This window comes from Engystomops pustulosus, chromosome 2 (assembly GCF_040894005.1).
Source record: "Engystomops pustulosus chromosome 2, aEngPut4.maternal, whole genome shotgun sequence".
Taxonomy (NCBI): domain Eukaryota; kingdom Metazoa; phylum Chordata; class Amphibia; order Anura; family Leptodactylidae; genus Engystomops; species Engystomops pustulosus.
Window position 1 is genome coordinate 185,140,987 of NC_092412.1, and position 26,710 is coordinate 185,167,696.

Below are 26,710 nucleotides of genomic sequence, written 5' to 3' on the forward strand. Positions count from 1 at the left end.
TGTGTGCATGAGGCCTTATACTGGCTAAAAACCTACCCTGTTTCCCCTAAAATAAGACATCCCCCAAAAATAAGACCTAGTACAATCTTGTTCAGGCTTAGAAATATAAGGCCTCCCCTGAAAATAAGACCTAGCGGCAGTCACTGCAGCAGCTCCCCTCACGCCATACATTAGTATTAGGAAATCTTTTAGATGCTACAGAAGGTTGTGACATGGGGAAGAATTCATGGCATTAAATCACTGACTGTTTTGCTGCAAATGTGATCCCAGCAGCTCCCAGGATAAGAAGGGGTCATTTATGTAAAGTGCTTTTACTAAACATGAGAGACTGGGGCCAATGATTCTAATAGAAATGGAGTCACAAGAAATACAGCATGAAATTCAGAGTAAAGGATGTTAGAGAAGTAGATTTTTTTATTCAACGATAAATGTAAATTCTTGTTCAGGGAAAAATGCACAACACAACTGGCGGTCCCAACCACATTTATAAGGCAAGAAATTCCACTTATTAAACCTGGAAGGGCACACCCATGATGTGTCACCTTTTCTGGTGATTACCTCTTGAAGCTCATCAAGATAATGCCAAGAGTTTGCAAAGCAGTGATCAAAGCAAACGGTGGCTACTTTGAAGAATCTAGAATATAAGACATATTTCAGTTATTTCACACTTTTGTTAAGTATATAATACCACATGTGTTAATTCATAGTTTTGATGCTTTCAGTGTGAATCTACAATTTTTTTATAGTCATGAAAATACAGAAAACTTTTTGAATGAGAAGGTGTGTCCAAACTGTTGGTCTGTACTGTACAACACACACCGCTGCTATATAGCTCCCTCCCCTGATGAAGCTTTACTCTCCTCAGGATGTGTTGTTATTTGCCAGCAAGAAGTCAGTGTGTGTATTTTTGTTAATAACATTGAATTAAGGAATGTGTTATTTTGTTATGCTGAGTATATTTAAGAAACCGTCTTTGTGGGAATACCCCTTTAAAAGGAAATTGTTAAATGAGTAATTTGTGTTTAATGACATCTGCTATCTTCTTGCAGGAAGCCCTACACAGGGAGCGGAAACTGAAGAAGAAACTTTGTGTTTTACAGGAGCTCCTCAGTGTGCTAGTACAGACCTCAGAGAAGTCTTGGATGGTAATTTCTCAATGTTGCTCTACTATAGTATAGCGACCCAATGACAACAATAATTATGAGACTTACTGGGAAGTTCACGTTTTGTTTCTCAAAGGGAACCTGTCACCACATTTTTCACAAATGCAGCTAGTGGCAGGTTCCCTTAGAGCCCTATAAACTAACTGACACCCTTCTTTTAGCTAAAAATAGTTTCCCTTAGATCCCCATAAATCATCTTTAAAATTTTACCTGGCATCCAAGGATATCTATAGCCAGTCGAGGGGGGGGGGGGGGCGTGGCCTCCTTGGGTTCAATCCAACAGCTCCTTCCCATGCTTTTTATGCATGGAGCAGTAATATCATGTGACCAGGGTAACATCATCTCAGGTCCTTTAGCCTCCTAACATTAGCAAACTGTACACCATGCATATATCTTAACTCATGGAATCACAGCATACCCGCATGAACTTCTACTCCTGTCCATCCTCCATGCAGGATGCTGTGATTTCATGTGATCAGATATATGCATTGGGTACAGTTTGCTTATGCTAGAAGGCTAAAGGATCTGAGATGATGTCACTTTGTTCACATGACAGTACTGCTGTATGCTGAGAAAGCTATGTTCTGAGTTGTTGGATTCAGCCCAAGGAGGCCATGCCCCCTCGACTGGTTATAGATATGCCTGGATACCAGGTAAAATTATAAATTTGATTATATGGGTATCTGAGGGAATCATTTTTATCTAATAAAAAGGGTGTCAGTTAATAGGGCTCTATGGGAACCTGCCATTAGCTGTATTTGTGAAAAATGTGGTGACAGGTTCCCTTTAATATAGGACAAAACCAGTTTAGATAACATTAAATAGAAAATAAATGTGACTAACTTTGTTGTACTAGGATGGAAGAGGGGCTTATATGGATTTTCCAGGCTTTACATATTGATTAAGGGGGGGTTGGCCACTATTACTAAACTTTACCATATGTGACTGGTCGGTCACATATTTCTGCCTTCCATCGGATGAAGGGGGGCATGCAGTCATTACTTTGTGCACGCCCCCCTCTGTCATAACCAGTCCTGTATAAGTGGTTGGTCATAAAAGTCCTTGGCACACCCCTCCATCTACTGCTTTGGGAGTGGTTATGGGAGAATGGGACTCTCTCTGTGACTGCAGTTCCAAGGGAAAGGAAATTAAGCTGTAGTAACTCATCATGGACAGTGCAGTCGGCTGATATCACAAGTTTGGTGGTAGTGCAAGGTGCTGGCTTCACTCTTATGTCATACTCATGACCTTGCTAAAGAACCTCCTGAATAACCCCTTAAACCACCAATGCACCTTTTTATTGTACTTACCAAAGTGCTTTAAACATACACATAAACATATGTACCAGTTCCAATCACAGTCTAGCTATGTGTTCTTGAAGGAAATCTACTAGGATAAACCAGCAACACTTACTTATAGATCAAGGCCATGGTGAAGTGGCAATCATCTTTTATCCATGGCCTCTTTCCTTCTAAATAAATCTACTACAATTATGCTAATGAGCCAAAAGGGCTCTTGGGAGCGGTACCAAAGCCTCTCTCCGTGCTGCACTTACAGGCTGTTACACCTTCTCCTCCACCCCTCTGCTTCCTCAGACATTCACCCTTCCCTCTGCCTGATGTATTCTCACTGCAGCAGAGGAAGTCTCAGCACAGGTGGGAGAGGGAAGTGCTCCTGCAAAACATTGGAATTAATGTAGATTTTATGAGGGGTAATTTATCAAGAGCTTAATGTTTCCCCCTGCACCGCAAGTTGTGGCAGATATACGAATAGGCTCCGTGCTCCTAGTATGTCCTGAGCATGACCATGTGGCTGCAGCACAACTCTGTGGCAATTGTACTATAACCTGCGTCAGGAGCTGTCAGGGATGCACCAATGCAATCTGCAATTCTGTATCAGTACAAGTTTCTCATGCACAATGCTGCTGCTAACCCGGGTGATGGTAGCTGACAGTCGACGGCAGGACACGCAATGCGTGCTGTGTCAGCAGACTTCCGTATGCTAAACAAGAAGTACCCATTTTTTAGGGCAAGCACAATCACATAATTTTGTGATGTCAATTACATTACATACAAATATATATCCACATTTCTATATGGGTGCATTATTTTTTTTATTTATGAATGTACATTGTAGGTGAATAAGCATAAAAGCAAAAAATGATGAGCATAACATAAATATTAGTAATTAAAGGGGTTGTCCGAGAGGGAGTGAGGAAGTACATGTTTAAGACAAAAAAAGGAGAGAAGGCCACAGCATCCAATATGATGAAAAAATTTAAACCTTTATTCACAAAGGCATAGAAAAAAGTGCACGTTTCAATTGACAATGAATCTTTGTCAAGATTGAAGTACATGTTTATTTATTTATGCAGACCCCTGGTCACCTCGCTATTTTTTTTCTAACTCTTTAGCAACCCCAATAATAAATATTTAGTTACTTAACAGAATGTAAATTTGTTTTGGGGCCTAAATGTCAAAAATACTTTCAATCATAAAACTTCAGTAATACAATTCTATCTGCCCATTTAAATCTGTTTTAAGTGAATTTGGAACTTTTTCGGGATAAATTAGAGCTGCCTGTGCCTTGCGATCAATTTTCCTAGGGTTCAGCATCACATCCACCATTGCATTCAGACCCCACACACTACATATATTAATGACTCCACTGGTGGGTGGAACTCTTATGATGATGTGGGAGTGAACACCTAGAGAAATAAGAGATAAGTTACACTGGTTTATTACTATTAGGCTACGTTCACACGACGTGTGCCCGCCGTACACTCCCTCTCCATAGTGATGTATGACGCACGGCTCTGTATTCCGGAGAAAGATAGGACATGTCCTATCTTTCTCCCGGCTATGGGACGGTACAGTGCTGCACCTTACCGCTCCCGTGCGCCGTTGTGCGCCCATTGCCTTCTATGGGGGACGTATATACGCCGTATATATATATACACGTCTCCCATACTGCCGTGTCAATATAGCCTTACATGAATGCAGAATAAATAAGAATCTAATTGTTATCAGAAGTTCCTTCTGATGAAGTTTTCTTCTGATGAATCTAAGATCTGTGGTCGTTCAGCATTTCCTTTGTGATGGGTTTTCAAAGCCCATGACAGGAAAAAGGTAGGACTATTGACAGGAAGCACAGTTGAAGAGATGTTAGATGAGCTGAAACGACACTAGGTAAGCAAGTGGGTGCAGCTTCTATTTTTCATGTATCTTCGGGCACATTGGTGGTTACCATTGTCACTTACTATTTTGTTCATGTGTAATTATTAAGCATGGTTATGTTTCCGGACAATATTTCACATTCTTTGAATAACAGCTGCATTTACAGTCCTGTTTATACATGTCTTACAGGCCCAGCTTAATGAAGACCATCTAAAGTGCAAAGTGGCAAAGCTTGAAAACCAGCTCTTCTACTACACTCAGGTACATTAGAGAGAAGCATTATTTTACCCTTTCACTTATAGGATAATAAGGCCACACGATTTTTAGTTCAAAGGTGCATTCTTTTTTTTAGACATGAACCATGTGACATCAGGACTCCCTTAATGTTACCTTTTAATGTTCCCCACAATAGTGGGGCATAAGAGTTTTGTAATGTAGAGCTTAGTATTGTGTCATGAACATCTGTATGGTGGTTTTTATATCTGCTACACAAAGGGAGTCGTTCAACAGATTCTCTTTAAGTCTCCATGTGTTAGAGTGTGGCGGTGAAGCTAGGAGCACTAAAGAGCTTGTAACCGGTAAATGATCTGACCATAGGAATCTGTCATTGGAGCATCGAGGTTGTGTGTCAATAAGATGGTAGGAAAGAAAAAAAGAAGTCTTTCCTATGATAGCGTTGTGTGAGTGATAGGTAAAGTCTTTTTCGTTAGGATGGAGAAATCTCCGCAAATCGACCAGGTGCATATCTCTCAAGGACCTCCTTAGTCTACGAAATTATGTGAATGATCCAGTGGACTTACCCTTGGTGGAATCCATGCAAGGTTCAAAGGATAGGTTAAAATCTCCACCCAGGACAATCCGCAAACCCTACCAATTTTTGAGAATGTGGATGCCAAAGGGGAACTGTCCCTGGTTTAAAAATAAATATTAGCAATAGTGTACACTCTGTTGGCATACAAAGATCTCTGAATTGCAATATCGTGGGGCCCTGTCAAATCATACGCATTGAGCTTTCCTGGGAGACATGGCAGTGGGGTTTCATCAATAGAGATGGAATCAGCTGTGCATATTATCTCAAGGACAGCTCCCCATTAGGTTCCCACTTCCCTGCAGTCCCTGCAATCATGTGGAGTATATCAGCTTCCTCTGTAGCACACCTAAGGCACTCAGAATTGGATCTGAAACAATAATTGAGAGGATTTGTCATGTGTAAAAGGCGTAACTGGGAAATTCTGCGAGCTTCACTAGGGGAAAGGATCAGCGCCGACTCTAATGCTTTATTCCATTGATCATCCCCTATAGGCCCTACTCTCTGTCCCATTTAGCACGACACTTCAGCTGCATACATTTTGAGTCATTGAGCAGTACCGTGTATGAGTACGAAATTAATCCTTTGGTAAAGTTTGCTTGTATTACCCTATTCAGCGCCCCACTGGAGCCCACCTCCATAGGTTCCTCCCTTGCTTGTTTGTCGAAGGCATGACGGATTTGTAGGTACTGGTAAAACCATGCATGCAGCAACTGAAATTCTGCTTGTAATTTGTCAAACGCCTTGTATCAACCCTCCGAACATAGGTGTTGCAATGTCTTTAGCCCTTTCAGTTCCCATGGGGTGAATCCTTCTAGCCGGAATATTTCTGGTAGAGTTGGGTTTACCACAAAGGAGTGTCAGTGGTAAATTTGGGAATTTGCATACTGCTTTTGACCTTTGACCATACCTTAGACATGAGGGACAGTGCAGGTTTACATTTATCAGACTAATCTATTGTAGGTAGGTCTATATCAGTGATGAGCTTGGTGTGTCAAAATTCGCCAAAAAACCGAGCATAATTCGTGTGGTGTGTCATCTTGAAAAAAAAAAAACATAATTTTGTGATATTTGTAGTTTAAATAACTATATGTATGTAATATGTATAATTATTTATCTTCTAGGGTACTTTAACCTTAGGTTGTCTGATTGATCCTACCATGTACTGCCATACTACAGTATGGCAGTATATGGGGATTTTCCACATCATCTATGACTATGTGCAATAGATCGGTTACAATCAGACACGTGTGGAAATGCTTAGTAACCTGCAAACTCTGGTTATAGTGAGTCGCAGGCGCCGCTATCCGCATATCCTTCATGAGGAGGAAAATAATCGCAATGTCTGGTGTTTTGCAAGGCGTTGCGATTATTTCAGGGCTTGTATGTCACTAAACTGACACACAAGCCCAGATGACGCTCTTTCATCATACAGTTCACAGACATTACTCACTGTATGATGTGAGTGGCTGTCTCCCTCATCCCTGCTGTGGAGATGGTAAGTGTAGAGGTGGCAGCTGCTGAGACATCATACAAGGCAGCAGCGATGTAGCCTCTGTCTTTGCTGCCTCCCTCCCCCCTCCACAACTAGGAGCCAACTAGGAGCTGCAAAGGAGTCTCCTCGGTGTATAGCCGGGTCACCTCTCCTGCTGTGCCCCGTGCTGATACCTGGGCTGACTGGAGGGCACAGCTCTCACAGGGGGAGTGGCCGGCCCAGGGGAGAAGGAGGAAGTGCTGTGAGCTCAGTGCGTGACAATCTTTCAGCCTTCCGGTTACTGCACCTGGCCGTGTAGGAACCGAGGATGAAACTTAACTCTCGGACGCCCGCGTGTCACTGAAAATGGCAACATGTGTGAGCACTGACACGCGTGTCATAGGTTCGCCATCACTGGTCTAGATCTATCTATAGTAGCTACAAATGCTACAGTCCATATGTGAAGGAAAGGGAAGCGGTAACCCAGGGAAGTGTCCTTAAGGGTTAATAGTGGTTTGAGAGCCTTCCATAGTTGTAGAGGACGTCTCGCCAGTTCAGGCAGTACTGCTTGGGCGCGTCCTTTGAAGGAAAGTGGTTCTGCAGCTCTAGCTGCTTGTAAGATGGCTTCATTTTCTCTGTAAAAATGTATGTGAAGGATAAGTCCCAGTGTTTGGAGCTGTCAGTAGGCATGGGGGCTAATTCCCTGTATGCGATCAATTTCAATTGGATGGTCTTTGACTTCAGGAAGGTTGGAAGCGAATAATCCTGGTGCCCATTTTTCTAATTGCAAAGGTGCCTCTCAGGCCACACAGGCCCTCATAGCCTTAGATTTATACAAAATATAGTTCCTAGAAAGTGCAGAATACTGTTAGTTGCTTCACTTGTAAAATTCCCAATGGATTATAAAACAAGGTATAATTGACTTCCACGCTATTTTTTTCACAATATAATTGGTGTTGTGTTATGGCAGCACAATTTGCATGCAGATCATGACCCTCTTTGAGGTCTATGGCACCTGGTCACACTGTGGTGAGCAAACGTTGTTGAATCGTGACTATGTTGCAAAAGTTAGGAATTTTATGGAGAGGGTAGCGCTGAGGAGTGCTAACCCCTCCTCCCTGCTGTGTGCTATACCTGGTTTTTGGCCCAGGGAGCACACAGCCTTTTGAATGTAGGCCTGGTCCAGAGGATATTGGTGCTCCAGGGGCTGGGAGTTTTAGCAGACCCATAATATGTGTCTTTTCAATATAAAGAGAACAACACTATATAAGAAACATAATAATTGGGGAGCAATTTTCCATATCTCGTCCACATATGTGGACATTGCTCATCAGGAAAAACAAGCATGTTGTGGAAAATGCACAGAATACTTGTTTTTCTGGAGTTGAATGTAAAGTCACGTGTGGAAAAGCTTTGCATCTTTACTATGGGCACCAACCCATTTGGATACAGACCCTATTTAAAAAATTCTCCTGTAATTTCTCCTCTAATCTTGAACCTGGCTCAGTTTATAAGCACATTTGCAGTATACCATCTTGTCTGATGATGCTTCATCCAGGATAAATATACAGACATGTGGTCGGGTCTCTTTCAGAAGCTATATTATAAATTTAAAGGAAACCTACCACTTCCGATGGTGGGTATAAGCTGCAAATGCCGAAGGCGCACAAAGTGGTCTCGCGCACGGTGCGCCGAGCGCATACTGTGGTACGGTGAAGCTACTTCCTATATAAAGATTAATAAAGCGTTTAAACGCTTTACATTATTTAATAACATAACGAAAATGAGCTGGTGCACGGCATTTGCAGCTTATACCCACCATCGGAAGTGGTAGGTTTCCTTTAATACCAAACTGTTATAGAGAGGCACATGCAGTGGACAGTAGAATGTGAACTCTAGACCCCTACAAATCTGCCTGATGAGTCTCATAGAGTTAATTATAACAACTGCATTGTGATGGAAATGGTGAAAACGTTGAAAATGGTGTGGCTAGACAAATAGGAATGGTAGTAGATTGTAAGATGCCTCAAATAGAGTACTTCACAGTTTCCCAAGTAAATTATTGAAAGGTTAATCTCTCACCATTAAGGAGGAAACAGACTGAGCGAAAGAAAAAAAAAAAGGAAAAGCATGCACGATTCATGCATATCTTCAGTGCAAATAGAATAGATTAATGTATCATATTAGGCTCAACTTATTGTGAAGGTAATGGGCATTTTCATTGCAAAATCGTTGTTATGTATGCTGCATGCACCTGGTTCCGGCATTGGAGCAAGTTCAGATCCCACTAATCTTGCTTTGGAGGGTATTCCAATCAAAGCACAAGGATTTTTCCGGATTCTTGGAAAACAGGCGCTGCATACACTTTCATGTAAGTTAGAAAGCAATGTCTTTATTATCTTTTGCGACAGGTTTCGATCCTGTACCAGGATCTTCTTCAGGCATTAAAAAATACATAATCTTACATGCTAAAAGCACATTTATATATACATCTAAAGGGAAATGACATCAGGTTGATTGACAATTGGAAGCGGATTTACGAAGCTTGATTGACAGGATGTCTCAACTAATCAAATGTCTTATCTTTCCATTTTTTTTTTGTTTGTGTCGTTACTCTTATTGATGGTAACATGACTATATTATCTGAAATATTTTTCCAAGTATGCATTCATTCATGGAAGTTTAAAACCTATGTAAATGTTCTATTAGCGGTGATCATAAAAATGCGAAGGAATCATTATTGTAAAACATATATGAGATATATAAAATACATATAAAAAAAGATAAAGTTCTAAAGGTTTTGATGTCATACCTTACAACTGAACATAAGAAAAAATTCAATCACCTCAAAATAAAAGGAACAGAGCAAATAGAAGAGAATCGTTCTGGATTTATCGATTGAGAACTTTATATCTAGATGGTCTAAACAAAGTTATAGAGTCCAAAATACCAATATTTTATATATTTCCGTTTCTTAATCTTTTTAAATGTATTTTATGTATCTCATATATGTTTTATAATAATTATTCCTTTGCATTTTTATTTATATTTTACACCGGATAGAACATAGGTTTTAAACTTACTGTCACTGTCTATATTAAAGGGGTAATCTGAGAATATTAATAAATTAGGGACGGGCTATACATGTAAAAATTTTGCTGTACTCAGCTCCTCCGTCGCTTCCGAGGTCCTGCACAGCGGTCTGTCTGATCCGTGCCCCTGTTTGTTTACAGGAATATGGAAGCTGCGCTCTGGGAGCTACCGGCTGGCCTGGCCACTCCAATCCGTATCCCAGTGCCTACAACACTAAGAGATAGGGACGGGTGGGAGCTCCCTGAGCGCAGCTTTTGTGCCCCTGTAAACAAACAGGGCCATGGATCAGACAGACCACGCCGCAGAACCCCGGGAGCGAGTACAGCTTTATTTTATTTATTTATAAATCCCGCCCCAGCCCATCCCTAATTTATTCATACTCTCGGATAACCCCTTTAAAGGCTGTGTTTAATCTAATATATTTTATTTATATTGTAACTTTTAATCCAATCAGTTTATAGATGACTGTTGGATGCTTACAAATCATGGACATTGGCATGAACTCGGTACTACCTGCACAGTGCCATGGAGCCTCCATGATACTTTGGCCATACCGACAAGAGTAAAATTGTAAATCTTTATTAAATAGGAGTCATGTGAAGATTCTGTAGAAGGCTCATGCATGGTTGATTTATTTTACTAGAGTTTTCCAAAAACCAGTGTGAAAAAACTTCTTTTGGAGATGGAAGACCACAAGATGAAATATCAGAAGAAAGCCAAAGAATCACTTCAGAAATTATCAGATGAGAAAATAGCAACGGTGAGACAACTTCAGAATGTGCAGGTCAGTACTGAACACACATGCAGTCCACAAACCATAAATCAGTGTGCTAGCCTTAGAGATCTCTTACAAACTAGATTGAATAATCTTTGGAGAGTGCCAGAAAAGCCCTTTTTGTGGGAGGAGGTGGAACCCTGTACTGCAAATGTGTCCTGTGCTCCATTTATTTCTACTATGTTAGAGCATTTATTAATCATTAATTTGGATCAGCATGAATAATTATTATAAGCATTGCAAATTATATGGATGAATGGATTCCTATATACCCTTATATAACACATGCAATGTTATTATACATGCTGATCCAGATTTGGTGGCTAGTCTACTCCGATGGCACATAGAATATATTTTGACTATCATAAACTAATTTGTATTATGAAGTGTGCTTACAAAATTGATGCATGTTGATCCACAATTGGTGCCTACTTCAGTTTTAAACATGCTGACCTGTATCATGCAGTACAAATAGTGTACCTATAAAATTAACAAATATTGATCTATATCTCTACATTAGTAGTGTATGTGTCACTACTAAGCATAAACAATGTATTTCTGATATTCATGCATTCCGATCCACAATTGAAGCAAACAGTGTGTCCACTACATATAATATATATATATGCTTCCAAATTGCAGATGTCATTATCAGTATCTTCAGATGAATGTGATTTGTGGAAAGAAGAATATGAAAAGCTAAAAGTAGACTGGATTGATCTAAACAACAAACACTGTGAGCTTAAGAATGAGATGAACATTCTTCATAGCAAACTGCAGGTACTCAAGTGTTTAGCAAGAGAAAATCTGTGTCTCACAAACCTACAATATACAGATTCAATCTAGGCTAATATTATACGAAGTGTTATTACATTCAGTTTGTTTTCTATATACATGACATATCTCTTGCAGGTACGCACATACAATAGAAGTACCGTATATACTCGAGTATAAGCCGACCCGAGTATAAGCCGAGACCCCCTAATTTTACCACCAAAAACTGGGAAAAACTACTGACTCGAGTATAAGCCGAGGGTGGTAAATGCATTGGTCAAGCCCCCCCCCCCAGTAGTATACAGCCTGCCAGCCCCCAGTAGTATACAGCCTGCCAGCCCCCAGTAGTATACTGCCTGCCAGCCCCCATGTAGTATTTATCAGCCACCAGTAGTATACAGCAAGCCCCTAGTAGTATACAGCAGCCCCCAGTAGTATACAGCAGCCCCTAATAGTATACAGCAGCCCCTAATAGTATACAGCAAGCCCCTAGTAGTATACAGCAAGCCCCTAGTAGTATACAGCAAGCCCCTAGTAGTATACAGCAAGCCCCTAGTAGTATACAGCAGTGCTGAAAAACTCGGCTTATACACGAGTATATACGGTACATGTGATTCCCTATTTTGAAATAGTTTGTAAATAAAACACTTGAAAAGAAAAATGCTATAGCTTGAAATTGCAACCCACTGGCGCCATGCGCTGTACATTAACTATGGAAAGTACCACTACTTTCCTTGTTCATCCATTTCCCAAAAATAATTAAAGCTTCTTCAGCTCTGCAATCGCAAATAAACGAAACATATTACTTTATGTAAATCTGGGGGATGAATGCACAGAAACGCTAATGTATGTGTAATAGCCTTGGAATCTCCAGTGCTTCCCACTTAGGGTACATTCCCACAGCCGTGTGCTCCCCCAGACTGATTCCCAGGTGAACTCAGGGTCGGGAGGAGGAGGGGTGAGCGCTTTTTACCCCTCCTCCCTCCTTAAAGGAAACCTACCACTTGTAGTGGCAGGTTTCCGATGTCAATACCGAGCACCAGCTCAGGGTGAGCTGGTGCCGGAGCTTATTTTAGTTAGTGTTTTAAACCGCGGTATCGCGGTTTAAAACACTTTTTAAACTTTATAGCCGGCGCAGGCAGGTACGCGCTCGGCGCTTACCGTGCACGCGGCTACATAGGAAGTGAATGAGAGCCGCGTGCACGGTAAGCGCCGAGCGCGTACCTGCCTGCGCCGGCTATAACGTTTAAAAAGTGTTTTAAACCGCGATACCGTGGTTTAAAACACTAACTAAAATAAGCTCCGGCACCAGCTCACCCTGAGCTGGTGCCCGGTATTTCCATCGGAAACCTGCCGCTACAAGTGGTAGGTTTCCTTTAAGCAGACTAAATATTAGGAAATTCCTTTATACAGGGTGGCCCCCCCAACTCGGTGGCAGCGCAATGGCACAATTGCGTGCTCACTGTGACTGTAAGCCATAGAAGTCTATGGGGGGCAGTGTGAATGAACCCTTGGAGTTACCTGACATTGCCCTTGCTCCCTCAGTGAAACTAACTAGAGAGGGTGCACTGCAAATTTGCATTTAAATTGAATATTCTTCTCCTCTTGGGACAGATTTTCCCAATGCAATAAATATAGAGAGTGTGACAATAGGGGCTGAAAAGTTGAATGCATGAACAACTTTTGATAGGTATTGTGCTCACCTTTGTGTCCGGTTCCCTGCTTCAGGTACAGTAAACAAATCTCCAAATGTCTATGTGGAGATTCAAAAATCAACTTTTACAAACTAGCGCTGTGTCGATTAAAAAATGCTGTATCCGGATAGCGCTACGGAAAACAACCTGCAAAATAATTCTGATTTTATACGTATACCTTTTAAATAATGAAAACTCTTTTGATCGGCGTGGCAACAGTAAAGTGGATATTTCAACCCCTCCATCCAGAGATAAAATAGACATGCTTAAAGAGAAAGTTGCACTAACGAGCCCTCCCACAAACCACACACAATACCTTTTATGTCTCTTTATACATGTTACAATGATGCCTGTATCCATGGGATTAGAGCCACCATTCATCTAAAAAAAAAAAGACTTTTTTAAGTCATGGAGGCAGACAAGTGCAGTTTACAGTCAAGCTACCCTGCCCTCCTCAGTAATGCTGACATCATCTAACAGCCACCCTAAAGAATGAGAGAGACATGTGACTCTATGGGGGTCATTTACTAAGGGCCCTAATCGGGTTTTTCCGTTGCGTTACCCAAATATTTCCGATTTGCGCTGATTTTCCCTGAATTGCCCCGGGATTTTGTCGCACGCAGCATGAGGTTAATTTTCTTCATTAGCGCAATCCTTTTTTTATGAATGTATGGCAACAGTTCACTGGCTGATCCCTATCCAGACAGGGTGGATGTTTGCCACATATTGCAGCAAATCACACTGCTTACACATTAAAGTACCCTAAGAGGTTTAAAGTACAGTATTAAAAAAAAAAAAAAAATGTAATAAAAGCCTAAATATTATGATAACCACCCTTTTCAGAGAACTCATATAAAAATAAATAAACATATAAAGTCATATACATGTTAGCTATCCACCATGTCCCAAAAGTCCTGATCTAGCAACATAAAAAAATGGTTATTCCCAGTGGTAAACCCTGCAATGGAAAATAGTGCAGAAATGTCTGGAATGTCACTTCTTGCCATTTTACACAAAAAGTAATATAAAGTGATCAAACGGTTATGTAGTCCCCAAAATGAGTAGCAATGAAATCATCCTCACGTCCTACAAAAAAATTATACCTTAACCTCTTCATCACTGAGGTTCATTGGTGCCTGAATGTCCAGGTCAATTTTTGACACTCCACTATGCGCTTCTTTAAAAAACAAAAGCTTCTTTGGAAAAGCTTCTCATATCATAATAATTTTTACTTTGTTTATTTCATGACATGACATGACAGGGGGCACACTTCAAACGCCTATATCACCTAGAACAGTGATGGCGAACCTATGGTGGCACTCGGAGCCCTTTCTGTGGGCACTCAGGCCATCACACCAGTACAGAGTTTACCAAACAGGACCAAATCCATCAAATCTTCCTTCAGTCCCAGGCAACTTAAGAGATGTTGCTCTCAGTGGTATTTTACAGCGACACTTCATTCACTGTTTGGAACTGCTTGAAAAGTAAGAAGGTGTTGAAAGAAGTGCATTCTTCCTGTACAGAGAGACCCTGGAGAGAAGCTACAATGATAATCTGAATTTGCCCTCCTTCTTTCAACTGTATTGGTGGCCGCAGGCGGCCGATACAATTGAAAGATGTGGAAGAACAGGTAGCAATAAGTTACTGCTTAAAATGCCATGTTGGCACTTCACGGTAAATAAGTGGATTTTGGTTGTACTTTGGGCACTCTGTCTCTAAAAGGTTTGCCATCACTGACCTAGAAGCACAATGTCATATTAAAAAGAAGAGTCTCCCCATCAATATGACATAAGGATTGTGTATGGATGCTTCAAAGAACCTGAGGTATCCACTCTTAAATTTACAATCAGAAAAAGAAATCTATACCAAAAAAATCAAAAATTTTTTGTACAATTTTTAGTGTAGATATATCCAGTTCCAGTGTTGTAAAGCAACAACACACAATTCATATTAGTATTAACCCCATAGCGCAATAAGACGTACCTGTACGTTTTATTGCGCATGGGGTAGTATGAAGAGGGTTCACGGGCTGAGCCCTCTTCATACACGCTGGGTGCTTGCTTCACAATGAAGCAAGCACCCGTCGCTAACACCCGCGACCGGTGCTTGTACCGATCGCGGGTGTTAACCCTTTCATTGCCGCCGGCAAAGCTGCCGGCGGCATTAACGAGCCGGCGGCGCGTGGGCGCCGCCATCTTGGCTCCGATCGCTGCTCCCCGTGACGTCATCACTGTGTGATCCGAGGCTATCATGTTTTAGGCCATCTATTACAATGTGCGATCTGCACATTGTAATAGATGGTGTGCAAAATCCCCATATACTGCCATACTGTAGTATGGCAGTATATGGTAGGATCAATCAGACAACCTAGGGTTAAAGTACCCTAGGGAGTCTGAAAAATAGTAAAAAATTTAAAAAAAAAAAAAAAAAAAAAAAATTATATTAAAAAAACCTAAAAATTCTAATCACCCCTCTTTCCCTAGAACTGATATAAATATAAATAAACAGTAAAAATCTTAAACACATTAGGTATCACCGTGTCCGAAAATGCCTGATCTATCAAAATATAAGAATGTTTTTTTACTGCGTTTAACCCCGTAACGGAAAAAAGTGCCCAAAGTCGCAAATGGCATTTTTTTGCCATTTTGAAAAATATAAAAAAATCAATAAAAAGTGATCAAAAGGTCGTACAATTCTAAAAATAAAAGCATTGAAAAGGTTATTAGCGCAAGAAGACGGCAAAATGAAGAATTTTTTTTTTGTACAGGAGGTTTTAATTTTTGTAAATGTATGAAAACATTATACAACCTATACAAATTTGGTATCCATGTGATCGTATTGACCCAATGAATAAATTAGACATGTCATTGTGAGTGCACAGTGAAAGACGTAAAATCCACGCCCACAAGAAAACGGCGCAAATGCGTTTTTTCACCATTTTCACTGCATTCAGAATTTTTTTCCCGCTTCCCAGTATATGGCATAGACAATTAAATGCCATCACTATGAAGTGCAATTTGTTACGCAGAAAACAAGCCATCACACAGCTCTATACATGGAAAAATAAAAAAGTTATAGATTTTTGAAGGTGGGGTGTGAAAAATAAAGACGCAAAAACGAAAAAGGGCCTGGTCCTTAAGGGGTTAAAGGTGAGAGTCCTATCTTTTCCCGGGCTACGGAGCGGTACGGTGCCGCACGTGTGCTGCACCGTACCGCTCCCGTACAGTGCCCTGAGCCCATAGAAGTGTATGGAGGACGTATATATCGGCCGTATATACGTCCCCCATACATGTGTGTGAATGGGCGCTTTATATGACATTTTGTATCTATGTGCCAGGGTTCAGGAGATATGTGTCCAATGTCATGACGTTTATAAACTTCCTTTCTGCAGGGCGCATGTGCAAATATGACGTATAAACCCTGCAAATTTGTGGCTTTGCAGGGTTTAGCCACCAAAACATATTTTTTTTAAATAATACCTTTGAGAGTGAAAATGTAATATATACATAATGTATATATATATATATATATATATATAAACATAATATATAACAATGTTCCTTCCATGCCACTTTTGCAGGATTAGCTAAAGCATAACGCATAAACTAATTTCTAGACTTGCATGACTCTTTGTCCAGTGTCCTTCTTCTGATATGCCCTCTTCTTTTAGATGGTTGTATCTCAGGAGTCACAATGTCAACATCTGCATAATCGAATACAAGAGATGGAAAAAGAGCAGATTGAGCTGCAAGCCATAAATGAGCACCTTCAGGAAGAAAATGAACTCCAGAAGGAGCAGCTGATCTCTCTACAAGGTCTATACCATTTACTTCTATATATGCTTCCCTAGTGGGAGACCAGTGTACTTGCACAGTGAACACCTAAGGAATCTAGAAGAAGGATTCTATTAGAATTTCATTGGGGGATATATGTCATTATACTGTCAGGGGTGTATGGAGATTATGGTCTACGTCCTCTCCATACAGTGTGCTAGCCCTTATTGTGGCAGGTAACATGATGTATACCTAAACAGTGGCCTGGCTTGCGTGCCACCATATTTATGCCGGCCAAAAGCTTCCATGATATCATTCAGAGGCACTGGTCAGTTGGTATGACATCCAAATAAATAAATCACCCCGTTTCCCTAGAATGCTTATATACATGATAGTTATCCCCACATCCCAAAATGTCCAGTCTACTAAATATAACAACAATTATCCCATACTATAAAGATATCCAAATCACCACTTTTTTATAAAATTAAATTTGGAATAAACACTATCGAAATCCAATTCTATCAATGAAAAAATGAACTTGTCATACAAAAAATGTAATCTTTCACCACTCCATGTGAAGTATGAAAAATTGCAACTGTTTGGGCAAGTAACGGGGCCCAGAGCTCCTGGGGGGAGGCCCAAATAAGGCTCTGTCGGCTAGGGGCCTACTGAAACCTGGAGCTGGCCCTGATTGTGCTGAACTACAGACTAAAGAAGTGTGCCTCTTGGAGCACTCCATGACCCTTTTGCACATGAATGTGTGCATTTCCCAAGCCGCAAACAAGGGGCCGTGTGTCATTAGAGTATGAGGTCCGGCGATGAAGTAGAGACTGCATTAGATGCAAAAACAAGCAACAATGGTAGCTGTTCGATAATTTGTGGCCTGGGCAGTCAGCCCATGCACAGTGCCATAGAATCCCTGGCCATGGGCATGAGCCCATAGAAGTAAATGGTTGGAAGGAGATGGTTGGCAACCACATATACAAGGAAACTGCACATGTATACAAGACCCCTTTCAGGAACTTTGAAAGTCCTCCAAAGTTTCTGAAATGCTGACAGAAGGCACCCTACATTTCCAAGAAGCTCTAATACTGTATGTAGGCTATACATAAAACTAGACTCCTGGGGTTCACAATTTTTATATAGCCCAGGTCCCAAAGCAGTTTTAACCCACCTCTGCTTCCCAGTACACTGCACGCCATATTAAATGGTGTCATTAAGAGGCCCAAGATATGGGCATTTGGAATGCAGGAAATGAAAAATGGAAACAGAAAAACTGAAAATGATGTGGTCTTGAAAAGGTTAAAATACTCAAATATATCCTGTTGCTTCAGGTATTGTATTAAAGGGGTTTTCCCATGAAACAGGTTATACAATGGGATAGGGCCTAGCTTGATGATAAGTTTCAGTGATGAGACCCCAATACATCACGAGAACAGGAGATCCGATGTACCCCATTCAACCTCTTTTGGCTCCCAGAGATGACAAGAGCAGACATCCACGCACGGCCATGATGTCTCGTTTATCTCTATGAAGCTGACGGAGATTACTGAGCGCCATCCTCGGCATTCTCAGTCAGCTTCATAGAGATGAACAGGGTAGACCGAACAAGCGCGGACTGCTGCTCTTGTCATCTCGGGAGCCACAAGAGGTTTGAATGGGGATCCCCGTTCTCGTGATGTATTGTGGTCTCATCACTGAAACTGATCAGCAAGCTAGGCCCTATCCCGTTATATAACTTGTTTCGTTCTAGTGATCTGTGAGGGTCTGATCACTGAGACCCCCCACTGATCAGAAAGTTAGGCCCTGTCATGTGGATCTACCTTGGACCTACCTTGTTTTGTGAGAAAACCCCTTTAACTCTGTCAGGAAGCAGACAACAGTACCAGTCCCATATTAGCTGCCAGTAGTATATGTATTCACTAGGAATTTCACTTTGATAGAGACCACATTAAAACTTTACCAGGGTACAAGACCCTAGCTGGGTCACCCACATAGTACTAACTCTGTAAAAAAAACTCTGTAAAAAAACTCTGTAAAAAAAGCTGCTGGAACCAGCCCAAAGCAAGACTGTGGACTTCCTGTGATGCCCTGTGTCCCGAAGGCTTGTGGCATATGGAGTGAGTTGTGTAGTCATTGCTTTCTGCACACCCCTTCTGTCATAACTAGTCCCATAGCAGTGGTTGATGTCCTTGGCACGCTCCTCCAACCACTGATATGGGCATGGTAATGATGGAGGGGGCATGCAGACAGTAGTGACTACACATCACCCTTCATCAGCTGGAAGCCTTCAGGACACAGGATTTTACAGGAAGACCTGGTGCCCCAGTAGATTTACAGGCAAGTACTATATGGGTGACTCTACGAGGGTTTTGTACTTACCCTGGTAAATTAAAGTTATAATGGCAAACTCCTTTTGTTGGAATAATTTAAGTTATAATTTATGAGCAATGTATGTCTGCAGCACTCATCCAATCTCATGATTATGCAGATAAATACAGTTTTTACATCTCTTTTTAGGTAGACTGAGGAACTCGGAGGAACAAAAACTTGAAATGCAGAAACACATTAAGACTTTACAAAGTAAGTAAATGTCCCAGATATATCAAAAGTAGTGCAAACTGCACAATCTAGTATTGCATTGTGGAGCACCCTGCACTGCTCAAGAAGGGTGCACCAACTTTTTTTTTTTGCCGCAGAGACTTTATAAATACATGTGCAAGCAGTTTGCATGTTCTTTTCAGTGCATAGTCAGACAGAAAACTGCCATTTTAATAAATGTGGGGCGAATGTGTGCTAAAGTTTAAATCAACACTTCATGATTTAGAGATTCCTATATAACATTTTTAACTATAAAATTAAAGGGGTATTCCCATGAAGAGAAGTTTCCTCATTCTCTAATTCACTGTTATTAACAAAAATACAGCATCTCACAGATATAAGCCCAACATGTCTCTGTCAGTCCTGGTGAACACAATTTCAGTTGCCCCTTGTTCCCGACCCTATAACTTCTGGTTTTAGTATGATCCTTTATGCTGTAACTAAGGGGTTATCCGGGTTTAAAAATCTTTTTATGGCCGGGCTGGGGAGGGCTAGTTAAACATAATAAACATGTACTTACCTCCTCCAGCGCCGCCGATGTCCCGCGCCGCGGTCCCTTCGATCCATGCCCCTGTTTGTTTACCCGGAAGCCGCGCACAGGGAGCTTCCAGTCCGCGATGTGGACGGCTCCTCCCATCCGTCCCTATCTCTCAGCGTTGTAAGCGCTGGGAGATGGTGCGCATGGGAGCTTCCGGCCGTCCGGAAGTTCCCTGTGCGCCCTTGTACTGAAACCGGCGCACGGAGAAGATGGGCCGCGGCTCGGGACATCGGCAGCACCGGAGGAGGTAAGTACATGTTTATTGTGTTAAAATAGCCCTCCCCAGCCCGGACATAAGAAATTTTTTAAACCCGGATAACCCCTTTAAGTGTACATGTAAAATTGTTAAAATCTGGCCAATAACGTGACAAAAGGGGAAAAAAACTGTTTACAATCTAATTGTAACTATAGCTATAGCCAGAAGGATCACAGATACATAATAGCTGGGATGATGCCACTTTTCAAATACATGTAACTGAAAACAATTTCAATTTATATTTAGTGGCTCTAATGGGTCCATTCTTCAAACTTTTGTCTTCAATAGAAACTGGATATACTTTACATTGAATTTACAGTCTTCCTACTTTACCAGATTTAAAGAGGACCTGTCACCCGGAAATTCGGCACTAGGAGCTGCTTACTAATGTTAGCAGCTCTTAGTGCTATAACTAATGCAGCAGTGTTACCGCTGCGGAGAACTATAGAGACGCCGGACCGCTCTCAAAACGGTCCAGCGTATTCATGAGGAGCCGGGATTAGGGTCCAGGGAAGACCGCCCCGTCAAGAATACGCCGGACCACTTTGAGAGCGGTATTTCTTTTATTAAAGCATATGTGTATTACAGTAGACATATACGAATGGCACCAGTTCAACTGTAAATATAAAGCATTAATTCTGAACATATGAACATTCCCCCCCCCCCCAACTCCCCCCTCCCAGGTCTGGCTGTACCATGTTCCTCAAGAGGTATTCCGTATTCTATCTCCCAAAGAGCTATCTCCTTTCTAACCTCAGTTCACCTTTTCCCTCCCAATTTCATCTATCCTACAGGGCATACTCTTTGCCATCTCCGGATCAGATCTTCTGTTCCCATTCCTGGGCATTCCAGCCATTTTTTCCATTGTTTCCCGAACTTCTTAACTGCATCTCTCTTTAGATATACTCCCAATTCCATCTTAATTGTAGTATTCAGCGAGCTTTTGATTTCTGACATCCTCGGGGGATCAGCATCTAACCAGTGCCTTGCAATGGTCTTACGTACTTGGTACAACACCTTAGCCACTGCCGTCTGTTCTGCCCTAGTGACATCTACCTCACCCACGAATCCCAATACACACACTTTAGGATCTTGCTGAATTTGGAGAGCGATATTTCTATTGTACTCTGCAGCGGTGGTAGATAGCGTTAGCAGAGGTTTCTGAAAACACTAGCAGTGTAACACTGCTGCATTAGTTTTAGCAATAGGAGCTGCTTACTTCAGTAAGTAGCTCCTAGTGCTGAATTTCAGGGTGACAGGTCCTCTTTAAGATTGTTAAGAGAATGGAGTAATACCTTGTGCATATGTCTCCCTCTAGTGGCTAAAGTACTGTATTACTACGTTAAAATATGGCTGTAGATTTACTTGGACTTCTTATATTACTCATAATTTAAAGGGGTATCAGGAATCACCATAATTCATATACGAATGGGTACTTAATATATAAGATAATATGTAATTAGTTGTTATTTAAAATTTAGCTCCCCTTAGCGGAAAATGCTGTGGACATACATTTTAATTCATCATTACAGAGTAACTGGCCCTTTAATCAGTCCATTCATTTTGTCCCTGTGGTGGAGACACAGGACAGAGAAGATGGCCACTGGTCACATGTCCACATCACATGTTCTGCATCTGCCTGCGCAGGTCATGTGTGCACCACTAGGTTTGGCTGTAGTCAGTGGGTTGCAGTGCATCCAGTATGGCCGGTGCCATCTCATGGAGGTGATGGCAGTTACACATCATAACTATGGGAACAGAGCAGGGCATCACTGGGAGCAGAGCATAAGAGAGAGGAAGAGTTACTGAGAACTAAAGGATTATGGGACTTGTAGTTTCCAGTAGAGGCCGTCTTGGTAATAACTCCGCATACTGTAGAGAGGCCATAAATTTTGTGAATCATAAAATCAAACTATTTAAGCTGGATTTTTTGACTAATGCCATTATTGGAGATTTATCAGAAGTTTCTGAGGTAAAACTTTTCTAGTTGCCACGGGCAACTTTTCTGATTGGTTGCCACGGGCAACTAGAACAGTTCTGCTCTAAGAAACTTGTAATAAATCCCCCCATTGAGTTTTGTTATATTCATTTATCATCATGGGCTTTTGTCATACATATTCCCGGAATACCCATTTAAGTTTCCAGTATTCTCATCATACAAAAGGGTTTCCAGCAGAGATATGCTTTACAACAACGGAGAAAGAGAAATTGTAAGACTTTCAAATGAATCTACATGCTTGGTCCCGTTGTGACTGAGGGTCATTGGTGCCTGAATGCCCAGGTCAATTTTTGCAGTTCTGTTCTGCTCTTCTTTAAATGATGATCTCTTTGGAACCACTTTTCCTATACAGGCGGTCCCCTACTTATGAACACTCTACTTACATACGACCCCTAGTTACAAACAGACCACTGGATATTGGTAATTTATTGTACTTTAGTCCTAGGCTACAATCAAAGGTCAACAGTCATCACAGGTGTCTGTAATGAAGCTTTATTGTTAATCCTTATTCTTATGACAACCCAACATTTTTAAAAATCCAATTGTCACAGAGACCAAAAAAGTTCTGGCTGGGATTACAATGATAAAATATACAGTTCCGACTTACATACAAATTCAACTTAAGAACAAACCTACAGACCCTATCTTGTATGTAACCCGGGGACTGCCTGTATGAATGTGAAAAAATATGTTTCTAGGGAAAGGGGGGTTGATTTGAATTTTTAGGGGTTTTCTTAAATATTTTTTACTATTTTTCAGACCCACTAGGGTATTTTAACAAGGTTGTCTGATTGATCCTACTGTATACTGCCATACTACAGTATAGCAGTGTATGGGGACTTTAGTGATCATGTATTACAATGCGCCACTAGCACATTGTAACAAAGGAATAGAAACTATACAGCCTTACAAAGATCTGAGGCTGTCATAGCAGCAGATTGTCACTCTCCGATGATGACATGGGGAGTGACAATCTAATCTAAGCTTGCACCAATCGTGGGTGTTACCGGTGGGTGTTTGCTGCAATATGCAGCTCCTAGTTCTAAAACTGACACAGCAGTGTTACACTGCTAGTGTTATCGGAAACCTCTGATAACACTAGCAAACACTAGAAACGCTGGACTGCTCTCAAAACGGTCCAGCATATTCATGAGGGGACGGGACTAGGGGCGGCCGCTGGCCTATGGAGTTAGCGGGGTGGTCCGGGGAAGAGGCAGCGTGTTTCTAGTGTACAGCGCAGCATTGTTTGCTAGCGTTATTGGAGGTATCCGATAGCGCTAGCAGTGTTACACTGCTGCGTCTGTTTTAGCACTAGTAGCTGCTTACCAAAGTAAGTTTTTGAGGGTGACAGGTCCTCTTTAAGGATTGATATCTCTAGTTCTGTTTCACCTAAAAACTCAATACATTTTATTGCTGTAAGGCTACATTCACACAATGTATATTTCGGCGTAGGGCTCACCCCCATCCCTCTCCATAGCGATATATGGCCACAGCGCCGCCTTACGGGAGAAAGATAGGACGGTACTTACCGCTCCCATAGGGCGCTGTGAGCCCATTGCCGTGTATGGGAGACATATATATGTGCCGTATATACGTCGGCCGTATATACGTCCCCTATACATTCGTGTGAGTATAGACTTACATTGTATTGATGTTTCTAGGTTCCCTGGTTCAGGTGATATGACTGTTTAAATTGGGATTTTGTCTTGAAGTGTATAGATACAGGTCTTGTGAAAATGTGACATATATTGCTTCATGGCTGTCATGAAGGGGTTAAGTAAGACTTGGAAAATGTAAGCAAAACAGGCACACACTTCTCAAACTTTTGGAAAACAAAGCTGTGTAAAAGGAGTGCTATGCCTCACTAAATGTCCCAGACGCTCTTTGTTCTCTTTGTTGTGAGCTGCAACTTAAAATAACAGTGCACAGATCAATTTGACACTTACCTGACATTACGATTGGTATTTATACCTTGGTTCTAAGTGCCATTTGCACCATAATCTGCTTGCAATTACTCAGCACACTGACTTGGTACATTCTGAACTGGTTTGGTCAGAATGTAGCCACAAATTCCCACCCTCAACCTAAAACTTCTACTCAGTCCAAATCTTACTTTTGGCCTTTATTCAGGCTATAAGGTAACCAATCAATACAATAGTGTAAGACCTTAAAGGAAATCTGAATCCATCATTCAGGGACACTTACTCATAGATCCAAGCGCTGTGACTGCGATAATCTTCTTACATTTGTTATCCATGGCCTCCTTTCTTCTAAAATAAACTTTTAAAATTATGCTAATGAGCCACAGAGGCTCTGAGGTCGCGTTACCAGAGCCCCTCCATGCTGTAGTTTCACATGTTGTTACACGCTACATGAGCTGTTCCCCCCTCCCACTTTAGGCTGAAACTTCCTTTGCTGCATAACATCAGGTAGAGGGAGGAGGAAGTGCTGAGGGATCAGGGGGGAGATGAGACAATCTAACAGCATGTGAAGCTGCAGCACCGTGGGGCTATGGTAAATGTTGATTTTAGGAAAAAAAAAGAAGACCAAGGTTAACAAATATAGCAAGATTACCACGATGCCTGGTTGGTTTATCATACTGATTTGGTTTATCATTTGATTTCCTATAAACATCACTCCAGGACAACACATTTACCGCTGATTTCAGTTACTCCTCGCACACATGCATTTACTGTGCCAAAACTTGCCACAGCAATAAGTATCCAAAATTTGTATGAACACTCCTCAATCCCACCCAAATACACTGTGGCACAACACTACTAGAGCAATAATGTTCACTGTCAAGTCAGCAAACCGTACAAAGTAATGACCACTTCTCAACCCGAGTTAATATAACTATAAACTAACACAGTAATAGTGTCATATCATATAATACATTAATGACAGTATACACTCACCGGCCACTTTATTAGGTACACCTGTCCAACTGCTCGTTAACACTTAATTTCTAATCAGCCAATCACATGGCGGCAACTCAGTGCATTTGGGCATGTAGACATGGTCAAGACAATCTCCTGCAGTTCAAACCGAGCATCAGTATGGGGAAGAAAGTGATTTGAGTGCCTTTGAACGTGGCATGGTTGTTGGTGCCAGAAGGGCTGGTCTGAGTATTTCAGAAACTGCTGATCTACTGGGATTTTCACGCACAACCATCTCTAGGGTTTACAGAGAATGGTCTGAAAAAGAAAAAACATCCAGTGAGCGTCAGTTCTGTGGGCGGAAATGCCTTGTTGATGCCAGAGGTCAGAGGAGAATGGGCAGACTGGTTCGAGCTGATAGAAAGGCAACAGTGACTCAAATCGCCACCTGTTACAACCAAGGTAGGCAGAAGAGCATCTCTGAACGCACAGTACGTTGAACTTTGAGGCAGATGGTTTACAGCAGCAGAAGACCACACCGGGGGCCACTCCTTTCAGCTAAGAACAGGAAACTGAGGCTACAATTTGCACAAGCTCATCAAAATTGGACAGTAGAAGATTGGAAAAACGTTGCCTGGTCTGATGAGTCTCGATTTCTGCTGCGACATTCGGATGGTAGGGTCAGAATTTGGCGTCAACAACATGAAAGCATGGATCCATCCTGCCTTGTATCAACGGTTCAGGCTGGTGTTGGTGGTGTCATGGTGTGGGGAATATTTTCTTGGCACTCTTTGGGCCCCTTGGTACCAATTGAGCATCGTTGCAACGCAACAGCCTACCTGAGTATTGTTGCTGACCATGTCCATCCCTTTATGACCACAATGTACCCAACATCTGATGGCTACTTTCAGCAGGATAATGCGCCATGTCATAAAGCTGGTATCATCTCAGACTGGTTTCTTGAACATGACAATGAGGTCACTGTACTCAAATGGCCTCCACAGTCACCAGATCTCAATCCAGTAGAGCATCTTTGGGATGTGGTGGAACGGGAGATTCGCATCATGGATGTGCAGCCGACAAATCTGCGGCAACTGTGTGATGCCATCATGTCAATATGGACCAAAATCTCTGAGGAATGCTTCCAGCACCTTGTTGAATCTATGCCACGAACCGGCATGGTTACTAGCATGGTGTACCTAATAAAGTGGCTGGTGAGTGTAAATCTACACAAATTGACAAATGTGAAAATAATTCATATGGAAAGAGTATATTATTGTCATGATTGCACATTTTCACCTGATGACAGGTTTCTGTAGACTTTTTAATACTAATTACCAATCTGCTTTTATCATTAACATTACTACAGACAGTCCCCGGGTTAGGCTACATTCACACTAACGTATGGAGGATGTATATACGGCGATGTATATACGGCCGATATACGTCCTCCATAGACGGCAATGGGGCGCACGGCGCCCTACGGGAGCGGTACGGTGCAGCACACGTGCGGCACCGCACCGACCGCGCCTGGAAAAAGATAGGACCTGTCCTATCTTTTGCCGTAATACGGCGCCGTGCGCCATTACTTCCTATGGAGAGGGGTGGGGGTGAGCTGCGGTACGGTACGGGCAGGCAACGGCAGTGTGAATATAGCCTTACGTACAAGATTGGTTCTGTAGGCTTGTTATGTTTTAAGTTGAA

At 41.7% G+C, this 26,710-nt stretch overlaps 1 protein-coding gene across 5 annotated transcripts in view; it reads left to right on the forward strand.

Annotated features, from left to right (window-relative positions):
* Positions 1 to 26,710, forward strand: part of TRAF3IP3 (TRAF3 interacting protein 3) — a 105,363-nt gene that overhangs the window by 73,466 nt on the left and 5,187 nt on the right. For all 5 annotated transcript variants that reach the window (XM_072137583.1, XM_072137584.1, XM_072137585.1 and 2 more), the window contains 6 exons: positions 1,050 to 1,145; positions 4,529 to 4,600; positions 10,358 to 10,498; positions 11,132 to 11,269; positions 16,628 to 16,772; positions 19,254 to 19,316. In XM_072137583.1, coding sequence (XP_071993684.1) covers positions 1,050 to 1,145; positions 4,529 to 4,600; positions 10,358 to 10,498; positions 11,132 to 11,269; positions 16,628 to 16,772; positions 19,254 to 19,316 — 655 coding nt within the window. The remainder of the gene's footprint in view (positions 1 to 1,049; positions 1,146 to 4,528; positions 4,601 to 10,357; positions 10,499 to 11,131; positions 11,270 to 16,627; positions 16,773 to 19,253; positions 19,317 to 26,710) is intronic.